Here is a 20,847-nt window from a genome sequence, read left to right on the forward strand (position 1 = left end):
CCAAGACTCCGCTTCACAGCCAACACCCACCAAGTCCTGAGCCGCCACCCCCCAAGCTCCTCCTGCGCCCATCTCGCTCCAATATTCGCACATGCGTACACCCAATAAAGAGAAGTCAGGGCGCTCCCCCTCGAGGTAGGTCCCCACGCCCAGCTGCCACGCAGCCAGTCCTCCTGCCCTTCTTCGGGCCACCGGCTTCGCTATTCACTAATACGCATGTGTAATACGGTGCCGCCCAGCTCCGCTTTAGCCGGCAGGGGTGGGGCGGAGGGCGGGACCGAGTTTCTTGCGCACGCTCCGGGCATGCGCAGTGCAGCGGTTGAGGCGCCAGCTGTCGACTTGGAAGTTCCGGGGAGGCGGCGCATGCGCGAGTGTACGCGTTGCCGGCGAAGAGGGGAGCCTGACGACTCGGAAATTTGAATACCACAGTAGCATGGAGTGTGACCTCATGGAGACTGACATCTTGGAGTCGTTGGAAGATCTGGGGTAAGACTGCCAGGGTACGGGTCTCCTAAACCTCACACTGCCGGCCCCCGGGAACACCTCCTCCGCCCCAGTCGGGGACACCTGCCTTTGCACGCCGCACCCGGTGGCTCCTGGCTGTCGCCTCCATATGGCTCCCGAACCCCAATGCCACGTCCACTGTCTGCCCTGCCGGGTCGGGGCCCTCCTAACGCGACGACCGTAGGCCTGCCCTGTGCTCCCTGCAGCCGAGTTACCCGCAGCGTTTGTCAGTCATGCGTGTCATTGTCTGGGCTCTGGGTTCTCGCCACCCCCCTCCCCGAGCTTCTCTTCTTGCTCCCCATCGTCTTGCCCTACCCCCTCACTCTGGAGGTTGCCAAAGTTGATTCTCTTTTTTCCTACTCGTTCTCCAAACTTCTGCTCGTGTCCTGAGCCCCTGCTCCTACCCCACCCCATTTTCTATCAAAAAAATCTCCTTTGCCCAGTCATCTCTGCATGCACTCAGGCTTCCCTAAGCCACATGCCTGCATCCATTCCGCTAGCCACCTCACTTATGTACCTAACCTGTCACCATCTTCATGGGAACCACTTGCTGTTTCCCCTGACAGTGACACTCTACTTCTTTAAGCCACCATTAGTCCCGACCCTTAGAGTCCTCTTCAGCCACCACATCCCCTGCATGTTTGTTGTGCATTTTGTCTCTTCTTACAGTTACCCAACCATGATTTAGTATCTAGAAGCTGGGAATAGGGCTTCTGATCTCTCTGGGTCACTGAGATCAGTGTACTCTATTAAAACTTGAGAATTTAGAACCTTTTGGACTACGGGTGGTTCCAGAAATAAACTGTGGAATTACATTATGTGTCTACAGGTAAATGGTGTCCAAAAAATACAGATTTAGCTAGCTGTATTTATAAAATAACAAGTCCTTTGTCAAAACTCTCCCCAAGGGTGTTCATGACATGGAAACCTTTGGGGGAACCTTTCTTTAGGAAAGTCCACCGACGGGGCCCCTGGGTGGCTTAGTCGGTTAAGCTCTGACTCTGGCTTATGTCATGATATCATGGTCTGTGAGTTCAAGCCCCGCATTGGGCTCTGTGCTGACAGCTCAGAGCCTGGAGCCTGCTTCAGATTCTGTCTCCCTCTCTCTGCCCTTTCCCCACTTGGGCTCGCTCGCACTGTCTCTCTCTCTCTCTCTCTCTCTCAAAAATAAATATTTTAAAAAGTTAAATAAAAAAAAAAAAAGGAAAGGAAAGGACACCATGAGGTTCTCAGAGTCTGCCCATTTAAGTAACTTGCTGTCCTGGTAGAAATTTTTGAGAAAAGAATTGGTGGTGTTTATCTTTTTTTGTTACAGTGAATTATCATTGTCTCTCTCTTTGGAGCTTGCTCTGAATTTTCAGAATATTCCAGACTTTAGGGGGCTTATTTCTTTGATTAGAGTATAGGTAAAAGTCACATTCAGCAATATGGTCTCTTTGGCAGACATCTCAGACTAAATTGATTGCTCACATATGAATCCATTCATTCAGTAAACATTTTTAAGGAGCACTTGTGCTCTGGGGCAGTGTTGGGCTGATCATTTACTAGCCCAAAGTGAGGTAGAAGAGAAATTCACACTGTGAGAAAATGCTGCGAGAACTGAGGACGAAGGTCTCTTTACACTTGGAAAGCAAATGAAGTCCCAAAAGCTTCCTAGAAGAAATGACACTTAAGGTTAGCATTGAAGGAGTAGTAGACTGAGGGAAGAGAGCCTTATTTAAATGGAGTCATTCTGCTTGGGTAGATGTTGCCTAAAGAATTGGTGATGGATGCTGTTTCTTCCCATTATTGTTCTACCCTTTTCACTGTATTTTCTGGAGTACTAAAAAAGTAGTTGTTACTGTAATCATTGTAATCAAGTAAACATTTGAGATGGGTTGTAATGTACAGCCCATCAGATTGAACCATCAGATTTTCCGAAAACTTTGCTATAAATTTTAAGCAAAACTACTGAGTTTGATGACATTCAGTCATTAAAATTCAGGCCTGATTGATTGACATGTACGTTTAAAGGATTCACTGAGAATTATTACAGTTTAAATGACTATCGTTTATCTTTAATCTGGCACACAGTATAAATTCAATAACTATTTGTAGAATAAACTAACAAATTCTAAATGTGTAACACAAGGAGACATTTGTAGGCCTAGTCTCTATATTGCAGTATCTAATAATTTGAGGGTTGAATCTAGATGCCAGGCTATATAATCTCACTTTTTGTGTAAGGTTTTTTCCCATTCAATTCAGTGTATAAACACTTAAGTGCATTTTAAAAGAACCAAATTATTGTCATTTCTCGAACATCTCTGTACCTCCAAACTTCAAATTATCTTAAGTATACTTAATGTTCATCTTTAATAACAGTGTTTTTATCAGTATTTCACTTAAAAGATAAAATAATCTTCTGAAGAACATATATTTTAAAATTGCTTTGAGAATGACAGGATCTTTGGTTCTAGTTATATTCTAGGCTGGGGTTCATTATTACTGTTGTCTTTTATGAATATGTGAACATTTAATAATATTTTAAGATTATGCTTGAATCACTTAAAAAGGGTTAGGATTCAGATGCACCAGTTTGCCCAGACATCAACTTGCCAGCAGTTATTCATGTTTTAAATAAATCCAGACATTTCTTGAGTACTAGTATGTCTTAATAGTCTTAACTGTCATTAAATCTAGAAAAAGCAAATAATTGATTAACTGACAAGTTTTTGCTTTTAAAGAAAGTCATTAAAAAATTATCTAATTCATTTCTGGAAAAATTTCTAGAAAAGATAACCTAAGTTATATTTCTGAAATTGTAAACTATAGTATAATGAGCTATCACTTTTTAATGTTTTAATTTCAATTAAGTTAAAGTAAGAAAATCTTTGTACAATAAGAGCTTTCAGTGAATGGATAGAAGTTGACATAATTTAGTAGTGTATATGATTCTATTAAATACTCCTATGTATTTTGAAGAATTGAAATGCAATTACCAAGTAGCTTATTTTTCTATTTTGTTAGATTAAAATTAAAAACTTAAATTTTATTTTCTGTAAATTTTATTTGTATTTGCAGGTTTAGAAATTGGTCCTCTAACTACAAATAATACATAGATAAATTGTATAAAATATTAGGTGTGATTTTATATTCTTCTGAAGTATAATTTTTTACTTACCAGTTACAAGGGTCCATTGTTGGAAGATGGCGCTCTGTCTCAGGCAGTCTGTGCTGGAGCCAGTTCCCCTGAGTTTACCAAACTCTGTGCTTGGCTGGTGTCTGAATTAAGAGTGTTCTGTAAACTAGAGGAAAATGTGCAAGCAACTAACAGTAAGTAAACATTCAGTTTTAGGTGCAAAACATAAAAGTAAAATTGGGGTATTGTCAGTTGAACATTATTAGTACTAAACCTGAAGTTTTAAGTTTTTTCTAAGTGTAAAAAGGAAAAAAAAATACATTAAAAGTTGAAGTTAAGTGAAAGTTGAAAAGATCTTATTACTGAGATACAGAAATGGGAGACAAGTATTGCATATATGAACTTTCCATTCTTTGTAAAACATGACTTGTGAGCTCTTAAATTGGTGGCTAGAACTCAAAGTTGGAATGTTTTTCTTAGGACCACTAGATTCCAGGAGGACGTGTGGCATGTAAAGTAAATGCATTACAATTCTTTTATACACGGGAAGAAAGAGAAAGAACACTTTCTTAAGAAGTTTTCTGTATCGCAGAAATGTGTCACTAGATCCACCACAATCAGATGCAGCACCATCAGATTTACAGTGTTGAGAGCTGTTTTATACTTGCCAATTTTGTTATTGTATTAGCACTACTTTGTTTATTCTGCAAAAGAGACAGAAGCTTGGAACCTAACACTACACCATCTGGCTCCCTCCTACCATAGGTAAACCTACAATGGGAGACAAAGATAAATGCCTACTTGTTAACCTACGCTCATGGAGAACTATACACATACTCCCCACCCACACCCGACACAATCCCATTTGAAGAGCTCACGTTTTTACATGTTTAGTGTATTTAATGTGCACATGTTAGTTGCAGCCGTTTGCAATTATTAAGGACACTGTAGCGTAACAGTAATGATAGCATGGCTTACATTTATTGAGCATTATGTTCTAAGCATTTTCTATGTGTTAACTCATTTAAAACCTGAGGCAGGTTTTATTGCTCTTTTATACATGAAACAAGAAAGCACAGCTAGGTTAAATGCGTTGTCTGAGGTCACACAACTAGTGCATGATATCACCAGAGTTCAACCCCAGCAGTCAAGATTGGGGGTCAGCACTCTTAATACTGCCTCTTGGCCTCACATTTCAGAGACTATAGGAACTTGTGAAAACATGTATACTAGATGATAACTATAACCTGGAGCCCCTTTCAAAAGAAAACATCTCATAGAAGCCAACATACAAAACAGGTAAAGTGTACCTATTTGGTTGAAGTTAAGAGGGAGTATGTTTAACACAAGCCTCTCCTCCTCCCTGGCTCCTTGTAAAGGAGTTATTTGGAATTTGAGTTTACAGAACAGTTTGCAAAACAGTAATACAGCCTTCCCATTTTACAGATGAGAAAATGAACTCAGATCAAGTGATTCAGAGTTTGTTGATTTTTGCCCCTGTGTGATAGAAAGCCATTAGAAAGAATGGTAAGGAAGAAGGGGCATTGTTTTTCCTTGGTTCACGAGATAAACTCTGTACTTAACGTGTTATGGGAATACAGAATTACAAGTCATGTTTGCTAACTTCAGATTTAATCTCATTGGGAATGTTAGGCACAAATGGAACCACTGGAGGTTAGTACAGTAATTCAGTGCTTCACTTTATGGTTCACAGCAGGAGGAAATCAGTGAGCGCAGCAGCACTTGGGGAAGGTTCTATCAAGGAGCAAGACCACTGGGCTTTGATGGGCAGGTGAGGTTTGATAGATGAGAAGCACATAGAGGGCATATCAATCGCAGCGAATAACTTAAATGAAGGCACAGACGTGGAAATGAGTCTGCCTGTTCCTTCGACAGTGAGGAGACTGGCGTGGCACAAATGGAATATTTGTGGAGGTAGAGGGTAACTACTATATATATGTCATAGGTACTACTACATAGCAGTTCGCAGGGAAGGTAAAGTGGAGAAGCCGTGAAGAAGAATCTTTAAGGGCAGACAGATAATTAGATTAGGCGAGGTAGAAATTAGGAAACCATTAAACATTCTCCAATAAGGGAATAACCTAATGAAAACTTCTCAAGAACAGAAGTTGGCAGTGGTGTGAGAAAGGAAGGATTTAGAAGTCAAAGTAACTTGTGTTAGGAATATCCTGTTAAAACTTGCAACTTACATATATAACTTTTATGCTAATAAGAAAAACAATTTTTATTAAACAAGGTTATTTTAATTCTTAAAAGGCCCGAGTGAAGCTGAAGAATTCCAGCTTGAGGTGAGTGGGCTACTAGGGGAGATGAACTGTCCGTATCTTTCACTGACATCTGGGGATGTGACCAAGCGCCTTCTCGTTCAGAAGAACTGCCTCCTTTTGCTCAGTAAGTTCATAGCTACTAGAATGTAGCTGTTATTTTTTATTCATGTTTTCTTTGACTAATAAACTGGCTGTTTACTATTTCATTACGGATTGAAATCAGAATGCTACATATTTTAAAGAAAACTATTACATTTTCAACTTAGAAGCTAATCGTGGTCCTGTGCACTGGTAGCAGCGTTGTTTTGTAATTACTCCTCTTTTATCATTTAACTTTCCTGGTACTCGAAGTATTATGCTTCACCTAATGTGACCGTAGGTAGTGCCCAGTATTCAAGTGTGTGATCATTAAACCTTAGCGTTCTGGACTGGAAGCACATTTTAAAACAGACTAGGAAGGTAGTGTGGGAATAATGAAGATTTTTTAAAAAAATTAAAGTGTTGTATATTGTGGGTATTTCTTTGTGGCTGGGTAATTGGGGGTTTTGGTTTTGTTTGTAAATCTATCAAATTACAATGTAAAATTTTCTGGAATAGTATTTGAATTTTTCCTGCACTTACTGATCATTCTGGGAAATAAATTGTTACAAAAACTTCTTTCTTTCCATGTTTTTTGTATACTAACTACGATTTCTTTCTTCACCCTGAAAAACAGTAAGTAGACTCACAAATTTTATTGCCTTAAGTGAACCCTGCAGTAAACACAGCCAGTAGTCTTAACTCACAAGTTTTGTAGCATCTGAGACACATTTAGATTAAGCTTTGGTTAAGTGAATATTATAGTTCTTATTATGACATAAATAGGTCGGGGTTTTTAAAATATTGTCTTTATAACTGTGGTTTCTGAATAATGTGACAGCTCTAATTTTGAAAGTTCAGTTTTTTAAAAATGGTGTTCATAGCCATTATACCCAGACACTGAGTTATTCCAGAATCACTTTCATAATTTCCCCTTTGTTGAATGATTTTTGGGGGGTGGAGGGGGGCATACACATAAGGTTAGATACTGCTTGAAATACTAATACTGCTGCATGTAGTTCTTAGGTGTGCATTCAGTATCCTTCAAATTGTGCGATTTCTAGAACTGGCTCAGCCACAGTGTACTCACTCGTTCTTCCTTTGTAACACTGCTTACCAAAACCTAGTATTTGGCACTCGAGATATGTTATCTTACATAGGAAGATAAGAACTTTATGGAAAGCTTAGTAATGATCATGAATAACTAATGTTTTCAAAGAGCTAAGAGTTTGGCCTTTTTAGTGTTCATACTTCTAAAAACCACTTTGAATATAAATCTTTATAAAATGCCTTTGACTCTTTCCTGTTTCTTAAGCAGACTGCACTGAATATTATTTTGGACTCGGGGTCATAATTTATAGACTTTAATTTTTTTTTTAATGTTTATTTTTTGAGACAGAGACAGAGCATGAACGGGGGAGGGGCAGAGAGAGAGAGAGAGAGAGAGACAGAATGCAAAGCAGGCTCCAGTCTCTGAGCTGTCAGCACAGAGCCCAGTGCAGGGCTCGAACTCACAGACTGTGAGATCATGACCTGAGCCAAAGTCAGAGCCCGAATGAGCCACCCATGCACCCCTAGACTTTATTTTAATGTGCTATCAACTCAAAAGCTCCTCAGTAATATACAACTGTTTGCTTCTCAACTAAATGACTAAACCAACTAAAGGTTATGCTGCTCTTGGAATTCATGCACATATACATTACTCCCTCCTCTATCTTTGCTTCTGCTGTTTCCCCTTTAAAATATTCCCCTCAGTTTGTATTCCCTCTGTCATGCTAGTATTTATGTACATGTGCTCATTTTCTTTTCGCTCTGTATAAATATTTCTCATCTTTCCAAGTATCAGTTGTCACATCTTAATGCTATAATTTTACTTCTCCAGCACCCTTGAACTTCTTAATATGAAGCTTTTAATACATTGTGTTCCAAAGGGGAATATAACCAATCTCGTTAGAATTGTTAGTAGACTAGACTTTGAATGAGTGGCTAAAAAACTCTCCTGTGTCTGGTTAAGAAGTTTTAGCTGTTCATTGCCTGTCTGGTTGTCCAATTATTTCCCTTAGGTAAAATAAGTCAGATATCGGAGTTCTTAATAGATGAAGAATTATTCATCTTTTTATGCATATATTCTTTATTCCTAACTAGATTGCCAGTAGAGATCATCTGTTTTGTTTTGTATTATATTTCCAGTACCCTTCCTAGTACTTTGAACTTCAGTTACAGTTAATGTTTTTTTTTTATGGGAATTGTATTGGTGAACTAATTTTATGGATGCCTGAGCTATGTTGTCCCAAATTTGGAGAACCAGTTTATTAAATCATATGATTTTCTAGAACAAGGGTTGGCAAACTTTTTCTTTACAAGGACAAGGCGGTGAATATTTTCAGCTTCGTAGGCCATAAGGTCTTTGTCACAACTCCTTAACTCTGCTGTTGTAGCATGTACCAGCCAGAGAGGTTATGGAAATGATCATGGTAGTGTTCCAGTAAAACTTTATTTAGAAAAACAGTGGTTATTTTCATGACCATGGAGTTTTACTTTTTTGGTCTTTTAACTCATACAGTTTGCTGTATGGAACACATTAAGATTTTATCAAAACCATTTAGAATGACCTTTCCAGCAGCTTGGCTGTTATTTATTGTTCTAGCATAACACCTTGGGTATAGGAAATGAGATACCCAAGCTGATCATTCTTTGGTATTTCTCATAGGACTTAAGAGCCCAGAAAATGTCTTTTTCCAAAACTCTCTTTCTAATGTCAGAAGGTTCTCACTTTGTCACATAACCGGAAATCCTGAGATCCAAATGATTATTAATCATCTTTCACAAAAATTTAAATGTCCTTGGGAAGGTTAAAGAAATAAGAGTAAATATTTTATACCTTCAGTCACCTGAAGCAGATTGCAGCCCTCATTATACCTGGCTGAAATCAACACATAAGGGGATGATATTGATACAGAAGGATTCTGCCAAGGAAAGCTTAGAAAGTTCTGTTGATGTTTTTCAGGGGAGTTGGGGGGAGTGGGGAGAGAAGGAGGAAGGTGGGGGAAAGGGAATATTGAGAAGATCAAAGATGGAAGAAGGGTTTCTTTAAACAGCCAGAGAGGGTGGCATTAGGCTACTGGAGGCTGTGAGAAAGGATCTTTGGGGAATTCCGTGCCCTTCCCCTTTTGTAAGTTGAGTTTTTATTACTTGAAAATGTTTTATGCCAGTTCTGAACAGACTACCTAAGTTTTGGAACGTAAGAGAGCAAGAGAGTTCCATCACTGCTGCATGTCAGTAGTGAGAAGTAAAAAAAAAAATAATAACCAGTTCCAACTGTTGCTGAGGATTGCCACCTGCCACCTTTGGTAAATTTGTTAGCAGATGCCAACCCCTGTTCTGGATAGTGGGATAACACAGATCCAGATTTTTAGATGTGATCTACCTTGTTACTTTGGTTTCAAAGAAGAATCACTTATTTTAAATCACCCTTTAAACATATTGATTAAATACCTGAATTACAGAACCAGTTTATATGTTAATGTCATTTGCAGGTAAAAATGGTTTTCTTTTCTTGTTTTTATCCATTCTTGCAGCTTTAAAAGTTACGTATCACTAGGTCTATAGAGTTGTGACTCCAGACTTATGACTATTAACTGTAGCTGTATCTCATTTTGAAATCTTATTTTGTTTACTTCAGCATACCTCATCTCAGAACTAGAAGCTGCCAGAATGCTCTGTGTGAATACTCCTCCAAAAAAAGCTCAAGAAGGAGGCGGTAGTGAGGTCTTTCAAGAGTTGAAAGGCATATGTATTGCTCTAGGAATGTCCAAACCTCCAGCCAATATAACTATGTTCCAATTCTTCAGCGGGATTGAAAAAAAAGTAAGACCTTTAGTACCAGATTGTAGTGTATTAAAGGCATAGTCCTACATTTGTTTGAAATGAAGCAAGTTAATTTCTCTAAATGGGAACCTAATGTGCATATTATTGTTACTAAATGAGTTTTGGGTTTTAAATCCTAGATACCTTAAAGAGAAATTAGTGCTTTACTATTTTTTTAAACTTGTGAGCATGTTTCTTTTTCAAAAAGGAAGCTTTATGCTTTGACTTATAAACTGAAATAAGCTAGGTATAATGTAAAAAGAATTAAGACTTAAGTCCTTTTTAAAATTTTATCACTGAACTTTGAGGCAATTAATTTTTAAGGTCTTTATCATTAAATGTTATCACCTTCCTTTCCATTGACTGGACAGAAAAGGATGTCAATGTTTTTGGTTTTTTAATCCAGTCACTTTGAGTCTTACATGTTTCAGATGGCAAGCTAGGTTTGTTGACCACTACTAACAACCTAGTATGTGAAAATAAGTCAGAATTATTTTTATGCCACACGTAATCTACAGTTAAGAGGTTTTAAAAATATAATTGACTAGGAATAAGCACTTTTAATAAATAAATATAAGAGAATGGTATTTGTTATAGCAGAGTTATTCTCTGTATGCATATCTGCTGGACTCTAAGAATTGGTACATTTGCATTGTGGGGTCAGTGGACACCATGATGCACAAATTCGGCTGAACTCTACAGGGGAGCAGCACTGTATCCATAGTCTATATTTTCTGTGTGTTCATTCATCCATTCAGCAAATACCCATTGAGTGCCTACTGTTGTCAGGCACTGTTCTAGGTACAGTGAAGGAATCATGCTTCCATAGGCACTTGAGGAGTGGGACAAGTGAGTGTCTTTATCGTGTGGGTCTTGTACATTTCAAAACATCCTCCACCTTTGCCTCTGTCAGGAATCTTCTTTTGATGGCAAGATATGATGGGAAATGGGAAGATGAGGAAGATATGTTTTACTTGTAGATTTGTTTATTCATTCATTTATGTGTTTGTGTCAGTTAAAGGAGACCTTAGCAAAAGTTCCACCTAACCATGTGGGAAAGCCTTTATTGAAGAAGCCAATGGGACCAGCCCACTGGGTGAGTAGCAGTCATCTTGAATAAACTCGGTAAAGAACCATCTGCCTCTCTCATGGTGTTGACACTTACAGTTTGTGTTGTTTAAGTTATGTTTTCTGATATGTAATATCCTAGCTGGACATTCTCAGAATCAGTTTTGTGAATCTTAAGATTTAGGCAGAATAATTTTATTTGTGTATGATTAGAAGCACTTACCTCATAATTTGTAAATATTTCACATAGCTAGTAAAAAATAAATTGCAGTCGAGTATGTTTCTAATTGCCAAATGGGTTGCCTTCAAGCCAAAAATGTCACTGGGCTAAGCTTCACACAGTGAAATATGGGAAGGCTTAATGAGAATTCTGTGCTTATTCTTTATTATGTTTTGAGACATTGTTTTGCCTATTTTTTCATCAACTTACTATAACTTTTAGTACTATATCAAGTAATTTGCTTTGTGCTAAGTGCTGGGGAATTAATTGGTTATGAATGAAGCAGACACAAGTTTCTGCCCTCTTGGAACAGGGGGTCAAGCAGACTTAAATTCTAACTGGTCTTTTAAATTTTGTTTTTAGGAAAAGATAGAAGCAATTAACCAAGCCGTAGCCAATGAATATGAAGTTCGGAGAAAGCTGCTAATAAAACGTTTGGATGTCACTGTCCAGTCTTTTGGCTGGTCTGACAGAGCTAAGGTACATACTAAATAATTTAAAAGAGCAGAGTATTTATAGACATGATCCTTAAACATTCCTAGCACAGGTTAGCTATGGTGGAGACTACAAGAGAAATGCATAGGAGACACATACAGGAATTTTTCTTTAGTGAGTTGCTGAGTAGCAACTCTTCCAGCTATTCAGCAATAATGAAGAAAACATTTTTTTCAGGCTTTTCAGGTTTTTTTTTTTAGCAAAACCGTATGTTTTAGGCCCTACTAAGAGTACCCATTTGTAAGAGAAATGGATAGAGTATTTAAAAATCACTAAAATAAAAAATTTTGAAATCACTTGTTTGCTATACTTAAAGCTAACAATTTAATTTGCTACTTAAAGTGAGAAATACTGGATTTAGCAAGACCAGATATTACTGTGCATTTTTAGAGAATTGGAGAATCTGGTAAGACTTCAGTTTTACTTCAGATTAAATGAGATAATCCGGGTAAAGATCTTGGTCATTCAACAGATATTTATTAAATATTAAATATCTACTATACGATCAGTAAGCGGAAAGAAATCGGCACACTTGACTAATTTGACCTCCTTAGAAACCTGAAGTGGAGCTGATCCTTGAATTTATGGGGAGGTTGGTCCAAATGTGTATGAGGTATTCCCTTAATAGTATATTCCTGTTTGAAAACAGATTTTTTTCTGAATTTTAGTTAACTGACTCTGAAATGGTTTTTATTTAGTTCTCCGGTTATTTGCTAATAATATGTTATTTTCACCTGAAATCTTTAAACCTTAGCAAAGCCCTATTTGGCTGCTACATTGTTGGGGTAGATATTTATCAACTTACAATTCTTCAGTGTTGGAAAGGGGTTTTAGAGATCGGTCTTAATTCCCCTCATTTTGCAACTGATGAAAATGGAGGCTTTGTCTGAGACCTCACAGCTACTTGGTAGCAACACATGGCGCAAATGGTTCTCTCCTGTGACTGTTGTAGGAAATACCAGAAACAATCATTTCACTCTCAGCGGGGTCCATGCACTTGAAAAACAAAAACCTTGCACCTCTTGTAGCTAGAAAACCGTCTACTGACTGACGTCAGTGCACTGACTGAGGCACTGACAAACCGCGGTCCTGAGTTTGGCATCGGCATGACAGCACAGGGCATCCTGACCCTGTGTGTTGGAGCTGCTGTTTCTCTCCCCATTTTGGACATCTCTAAAATAATCATGTTTAGTCTAAGTGATATTTAATATCCTTTTGAACCATAATACACAGTGATTTTACAAACTATATTAAATGTATTGGGGAAGATCAGCATTGTACAGATTACTTACACAAATCTTTTTTTTTTGTTTCCTCTAACGGAATTTAGGTACTGCTATCTCATTTTGAAACTTGGTTTTAAATAACTTCATAGAAATTACTTTATATGCACAAAATGAACTTGTTTCACATAATGAAATTTATGTACTTGTATCACTTTGAAATTGCATTTTAAGTCAGTTTTATTTGCAACATAAAACTATTTTCTCAAAAGTGTTTGTTTCCATTCAACAAACAGTGAGTCGAGCACTTACTATAGGTACAAGTGGAAAGAAATACAAGACATTCAGGAAACATTCCTCCAGACAAACTATGGAATGACAATCTCTTTATCCTATTAATTATTAAAGAAAACTTTTTCAAATAAAAAGTCACTGATCATCCCATTGTTTTAACCACAATAGCTGTTTTCATTTTTAGTATTATCTCCCTTCTTTTGTCTATATACACAATCATAACAAACCTTTTTACATTCTATTTTTTCACATAATTTAAACATTTACCGTCCATATTTTAAGACCTGCATATAACTGACACCAAATATTATTTGTCTTTGTGCTATTTTACTGTGTATCGTACTTGTAACTGTTGCTTCCAAAATTTAGTAGATTGGAGATTGTTGTTTCTCACATTTAGATTAATTTGTCTGGGAAACATTTCTTATATTTGTTTGAACTTGACTTTCTTGTGTGTGAAATTTCTCTTTATGTCCTTTGCTCATTTATCTTTTGCAGTCTTGTGTTTCACACACATCTAAGTGGCCTGCCCCGGTGTCCCAGTTTCCCAGTGTTTTGTCTCTCAGGAGCTGACAGTTTTAGTCATTAACTTATCCTTCTACTAAATGGTTAATGTACACCTTTTTTCCTTATTTATTACTTACAATAGAGGAAAGTATTACACAGGGGGATCACTCTGGAAGAAATGTGTCCTGTTAACATAATTAGTACAAATTAATCATAGCTAACATTTTTTCTCATTGTAAGTAAAGATGGGAAAATTAAAAAGCAAAATTACTGAAATGGTTTACATCCTTGTATCTACCTAGATAAAACGAGTATGTTTGATCTGAGACCAATGGCAGGGGGGAACCTTTTTACGTTTTTGGCCCCACAATCCTAAAGGGAAGCCCCTTGACCCTTTGTATCTCCCTCCGAGCCACCTCCCAACATTATTCTTTGCTCTATTAGCAGGTCTCACAGTTGTATCTTCAGATAGTTATTGACTAGGTTGGAGCAGTGGTGAGTATAATGTTTCTCCTCCAACCTTAAACCGAGTAACATTATCAGACATTTGGGAAGTCTTGAACATATTTAATATCAGTGTCTCTTTTTCATTTTGAAAATTTACTTTTGTCTTTGAACACTTTGTTTCAACAGAGTCAGACAGAAAAATTAGCAAAGGTTTACCAGCCAAAACGCTCAGTCTTATCTCCTAAAAGTACTATTTCTGTCGCCCACCTTCTGGCTGCAAGACAGGACTTGTCGAAGATTTTAAGGACAAGCAGTGGCTCTATAAGAGAAAAGACTGCCTGTGCCATCAATAAGGTGATTAAAGTATCTTCACTTTTCTTTCACATACATTTATTTCTATTTATAAAAATACAGCAGTTTAAAACCTCTTTCTTACCCCATAGGTGTTGATGGGCAGGGTGCCTGACAGAGGAGGTAGACCCAACGAAATTGAACCTCCACCTCCAGAGATGCCACCATGGCAGAAAAGGCAAGATGGCCCCCAGCAGCAAGCAGGAGGCCGAGGAGGAGGGAGAGGTGGTTATGAACATTCCTCATATGGAGGACGAGGAGGTCATGAACAAGGAGGAGGGAGAGGTGGACGTGGTGGCTATGACCATGGTAGCCGCGGGGGAGGAAGAGGAAATAAGCATCAAGGAGGCTGGACGGATGGAGGGAGTGGAGGAGGAGGAGGTGGCTACCAAGATGGTGGTTATCGAGATTCAGGTTTCCAGCCAGGTGGCTATCATGGTGGTGGCCACAGTGGTAGTTATCAAGGCAGTGGTTATGGTGGCTTCCAAACATCTACATATACAGGAAGTGGTTACCAGGGTGGTGGATACCAGCAGGACAATAGATACCAAGATGGTGGGCATCATAGTGATCGAGGCAGTGGTCGTGGAGGGAGAGGTGGTCGTGGAGGCCGGGGTGGACGTGGAGGCCAGGGAGGAGGTTGGGGAGGAAGGGGGAGCCAGAATTATCACCAAGGGGGACAGTTTGAACAGCACTTCCAGCATGGAGGTTATCAGTATAATCATTCTGGTTTTGGACAGGGAAGACATTATACTAGTTGAGGCTACGGAACCTTACATTTTGCTAGAGCTCAAGTAATAGAAACTTAGTTTCAGAATTCTGAGTCCAGCATCAATTTTGAATTAATGTGAGACCACAGGTGGCAGGCAGATTCCTGCTTGGCATAAGTATTTGTAGGTCTTCATTCAATTCTGTTTTTGTTTTTTTTTTTTTTTAAGGACTTACATAATGCAGTTTGTTTGAGAAACATATACAACCTCTCTCCTTTGTATGAAGAATTTTTTAAAAGGTAATTAAAATTGCCTTTAATCGACCAGTAGACTAATTCCACAGTCAGAACACGTGTACTTTTTGGGGAAGAAATTACTTGAATAAGTAGTTTTCAAAAAGTTTTGAAAATGAGGATTCTCCTAGATTTTTTTAGATTTACAACTAGGAAGGCTTCCTCATATTAACAGTCCATTTATATGTGTTTTCCTTGAAGTATTCTAATGCCTATTTTCCAAGCACAGTTCTGCCCCGATTGGCTTTTTATTCAGAGAGATTATGCCACATTTGCTTCATGATAGAACTTTGGGTCTGTTCCTATTAAATGAGCTCTTCTGCAGATAGCACATTCAGTAGCCTTATTCTTTTGATGGAATACTGTACCATATGCTCAACTCTGAAAACCTTGAACACGGCCAAAATCCGTAAAGATTATAAAAGCAAACTAAGTTGTGAACCTATAATACATGTAGGCATTTATATAGTATAGCAATTCAAACTGACCTGCATCCATTCAAAACAAGTTCCTCCTTAAACCTTATTTTTACTTGAAATCTGTTAGAAGAAACAGCAAACTGAAATTTGTTTTATGCACGAGTTAATACCACTGGCTCAGCAAATACAAAGTTAGTTTGCTTGGGGCAGGAGACTTTTTTTGTAATGGAAGAAATGCACTACCAAGTAAGAGGACAGATTTTTGCTTAGTGCAGGAGGCCCTTTATTATTGCTGCAGAAAACAAAAGCCTGGCTGAGTTGATGTTTTACATTCTCCTTTACTGAAATCTACATGAAGCTTCGGGCTGGGTTTTTGTAAACGTAAACATTGTCAAGCTGTGAAAGAAAATGGCTGGAGGTGTGCTTTGTGTGAAAGGTGAGCAATAAAGTATCTGTATGTTCTCTCTCTGGTTTGAGTTTTCTTTTAGCTACTTTTAAAAACTGAATTATTGTGGATACTTGTTTCCAGCTTAAGAGCTAATAGTTTGTTTCCCCAAAGATTATTGAGTGTTTCTTTAAAACATAATTTGTAATGAAAGATAATCCTTACCCTAAGGCCACAAATAATTGAAAAATACATATTTCCAAATTTACCTTTCACTAGAACATTACAGCTAGAAAGCGTCACTACTCATTTCTGGCCACTGGGGGGAGCTGTTGTTACACAATGTATTAGGCAAAGATAAATTAATGACCCTAATCTTTCAGGGTTTTTTTTTTTTTTTATTTCGCCATTCTTCCTACGAATGAGGCACATTTTTCTTAAAAGGAAGTGAATTGAAAATATATGTTTGTAAAAGCAGGAATAGTATTTCCTTTTCCTACTAAATGTCTTGCCATAGAATAGCAATATTCTTTTTGCTATTGAGATAGGCACATTCTTTTGGTACCTAAAAACCATTTTAAAAACCTACCTTGATCATTTTGTTAATTTTACCAGTTTTTTTACATTTTTTGGCAAGACTTTACCATCCTAAAAGGTTCAAACTTGAAGATAATTGAAAATACTCTTATTTATCATTAAAGATTTTTAAGGTCTGTCTTGAACGTTGTAATTATTGGTGTCTCTATGCTATTAAATATATTTAGTATGTATAGGGATGTCCTATCGGAAATAAAATTGTCAAGGTTTCACATCTTAACCTAGAATGTATTCACAGTAGTTACCTTAAAATTTGCTTTATCTGTTTTGTAACCAAAGACTCCACAGTATACCTAATGAATATGTTTCATTCTTTTGACAAACATAATTTTGATTTATTTTTGTGGTTAATAGACTGCTTTTCAAATTTGAGCATGTAAGCAAGCAAATACACATTTTTTTTATGATGGCTCTAAAATTTGCATCTCCATTTTCTGCCTCAAACTAGCTTTTTCCCCCCATTATAAACCCACAAAAAGATGGTCTTTTAGTTTCTCCTCTTTGACAGATTAAGTTCTCTCTGAATAGGGTATCTTTCAAACCACCAGTTAGTTTGCCATTATATTAAAATAAAGTTCTGAGATTTTGTGTAGGGCGTGTATTGATTTTACACATATTCGTAACTTTAACTTGCAGTAAACAATAACTTACTAGAGTAGGGAAGGTGGGAATTTCTTGGAGAAATAAGATAAAATGTTTAGATGGGAATTTTTGACATATGAAATCTTAAAATACTGTTAACTTAGATTGAGAAAGAACCTTTTGTTAGTGCTTTTGTTTCTTCTCTGAACCAGACACTAAATTAGCATGTCCACATTCTCTGTGCAGATTATCTGAGATCTGCCACTATCATTCTCATTTCTTGCTCTAGATCCAAACTGAGCTAGTATCCATCCAAATGTGCTGGACACAGAAGAGTTAAATAAGTTCTTGCTAAGGGAAACCATTTGAAATCATGTCTGTATATACTAACCTATTTTCCCACTGCCCAAATCACTTACATTCTATTGGATTTTTTTATGTTGTGCCCATTCTACCTTTCTGGATATTTTATTTACCTATATTGTATCCTTTTGAAAATAGGTTTTAGACATATTCATAATACTTAACCATCTCTGTCTTAACTACTTTGGATGGTATTTGATTATTTTTTAACAGGGCCATTGGGTTTACTTACAAAATACACTCATCACAGGGTACCTAATGTTATATAAAATGTCTTTTTTCCCTGCTATTCTTGTTTCTCGTTGCTCACTAACATAATTATAATCACTAGAAATGTTCTTTTTGTTGTTCAGTGCTCCGTTTCCACAGTTGTATACATTAATGTGTTCCTACAGTTCAAATCACTGATGGAGGCAGGTACGCATGTCAGTGTTTGAACTCACTCACCTTGGGTACTTTTAGTCACCTACAAAAGTATGTTGGTAAAGATGTTGCATAAACACAGCTGTTGACATGAGAACTTCCCCAGTAAATCATTTACTTCCCACTAAATGTAAATGAAGAAACCTAGGGTGGAACTAGAATAAAACTTTTTTTTAAACATGTTCCCTAAGAATTTGAGGGAAGACCTTGAAAAACATATGGAGGTAAGTTAGTCCTGCCTTGGAAAATGTCCAGTGGCAAAGCCAGAAACAGGTAATTACAGAATATAATAAAAATGAAAGTTACACCAGGGCACTAGGATAACACAGTGTTTAGTATTGCTCCTATGAAGTAGAAACATGGTAGAAGCCAGTTAATAGACGGCTCTACATCTCTTCCTAAGTAATTTGGACCTAGTTTATATGCCTCAGTATACCAACATATGCAACATCTGGATTCTATATAAATCACTGACCGGAGAAGAGAATGGATTTAAGGAGAGGGCAACGATTGGAATCAGAAGCATATATTATATCCCACATAATAATAGGGAGGGGGATGATTTCAATCTGAAACTTGGGGAAATGTCAGGAGACAGACTTGGGAATGATCAACATCCACTGACTTTGCATTGGGATATTCAGAATAAGGACTCTGTATTAAATCACCAAAGAGGGGGAAAGGGCATTAGATCTTTCTAGATTAGACAGAATCTCAGGTCACAGAAGCAAGAGGAAAACAGCAGCAGCATGGGAATCTAGGTTTAGTAGTAAGGGCAGTAGTCTGTTACCCTTCATCAAGAGCATTGTGTTACCCCAGTTTCACACAAAGAATGAAGCCCAGGATGGTTGTTGAGTAGACTACCAACATTCATGTAGCTAGTAAGCAGGAGAGCTAGAATCAAACCTAGGCTCCAGAGCTCAGTAACCAACAATTCCATATACTACAGGGATTCAGTGAACCAGAGCTTAAAATACCCATTATATCTTGTGACCTTTTCAATAGAACTTTCAGAACTAAAGCCAGCTTACTGGAGTTTGAGGAAGGAAAGACATGAAAGTAAATTTAGACTGTTTCCAGAATCTTCACTAGAGGAGAAAGACAGTAAAATAACAATGTAAAATTTAATGGAATGAAGTGTGCCCTGAGAGGTTACAAAAAGCCAAGGAAATTTTCAAGGAAATTTTCAAGTGAGTATCTTCAAGATATAGCAGAATTCTCTGTGAATTCAAAGCAAACCTATCTATTACTGACTGCATCTTAATGCCATTTTTTTAAATGCGGCATTTACAAGATAGTTGAGAAATTTTCTTGGGGAAAGTTTTGAAAAGTACAATCAGTTCCTCAGGACAAAAAGGTTTACTCCCAGCATAGGTTCCAGCACTTAACACAGCCTTAGCCAGCACTGGCTCTAATGTCTCCTGCATTAGATTCCTACAAAATCCTTTCTCACTCAATGTACCAGTGGTACAGAAGACCAATCAGATGTCAACTACATTGGGGTGCTTGGGTGGCCCAGTGGGTTAAGCAACCAACTTCAGCTCAGGTCATGATCTCATGTTTCATGAGTTCAAGCCCCTCATCAGGCTCTGTGCTGACAGCTAGGAGCTCAGAGCCCTCTTTGGATTCTGTGTCTCCCTCTCTCTCTTTCTGCCCCTCCCCTGCTCATGCTCGGTCTCTCTCTCTCAAAAATAAACATTTTAAAAAAATTTATTTTTAAAGTCAACTACATTAGTGCAAAACTATAAAGAAATTTGTTTTATTCTAACCTTCAATTTTCAGAAATCCCAACTGAAAGGGATGAGGGAGGGCTTTTTTGTAATCTTATTTACAATGATGCTGAGATAATAGTTTTAAATATTGCACTGCTAACAGTTACCTTCTTTCCCTGTTATTTAAGTGCTTTCCCATGGAAAAACAAGAGTAATAGAAAGCATGTCTCCCCTAGAGGCACATCTGTAACAGACTAGGGCAATGAAATGTATACCTGTATTAAAATTGAAAAGCAATGTGTGGATACAACAAATATTTGCCTAACAATTCATTTAGAGCACCAGGAGATGGGTGTTCTGGATTCAGAACTTGAGTGCACTAACAATTATTAAGTATGATAATCTGTATAAAATGTCCACCATGATGTACAGTACATGGTATAAACTCAGTGTTTAGCTACTATCAATACATAAGTAATTACTACTCAGGAACACCTTAAACAGAACCGAAGGGAGAATATCTCTCGTCCCTTCCTGGTTCAAGTTTGGAATAAATGTTTCAATTCTCCTTATTACAACTTCAAAACAGCCTAAATTATCTTGATATCCTACATACATACCTATGATGCTTCTTAATTCTAGTTTTTGTCTAATAAGAGAAATCTTTTCCAGTGTATTCAGTGTGTGTGTAGAACAGAGCAGCTTTGGGGCGCCTGGGTGGCTCAGTCGGTTAAGCGTCCGACTTCGGCTCAGGTCATGATCTCGCGGTCCGTGAGTTCGAGCCCCGCGTCGGGCTCTGTGCTGACAGCTCAGAGCCTGGAGCCTGTTTCGGATTCTGTGTCTCCCTCTCTCTGACCCTCCCCTGTTCATGCTCTGTCTCTCTCTGTCTCAAAAATAAAT

At 37.8% G+C, this 20,847-nt stretch overlaps 1 protein-coding gene across 1 annotated transcript; it reads left to right on the forward strand.

The window, feature by feature from the left end:
• The first annotated feature begins 326 nt into the window (after nucleotides 1–326).
• FAM98A (family with sequence similarity 98 member A) lies at nucleotides 327–16,351 on the forward strand. The gene is made up of 8 exons (XM_019447695.2): nucleotides 327–486; nucleotides 3,671–3,819; nucleotides 5,903–6,037; nucleotides 9,674–9,858; nucleotides 10,874–10,954; nucleotides 11,510–11,626; nucleotides 14,299–14,466; nucleotides 14,556–16,351. The coding sequence occupies exons 1-8, from the start codon at nucleotides 434–436 to the stop codon at nucleotides 15,222–15,224; spliced, it is 1,557 nt and encodes a 518-aa protein (XP_019303240.2). The 5' UTR covers nucleotides 327–433; the 3' UTR covers nucleotides 15,225–16,351.
• The last annotated feature ends 4,496 nt before the right edge of the window (nucleotides 16,352–20,847 follow it).

Source organism: Panthera pardus, unplaced genomic scaffold (genome assembly GCF_024362965.1).
Source record: "Panthera pardus isolate Hobbes unplaced genomic scaffold, ASM2436296v1 HiC_scaffold_26, whole genome shotgun sequence".
NCBI classification, from domain to species: Eukaryota; Metazoa; Chordata; class Mammalia; order Carnivora; family Felidae; genus Panthera; species Panthera pardus.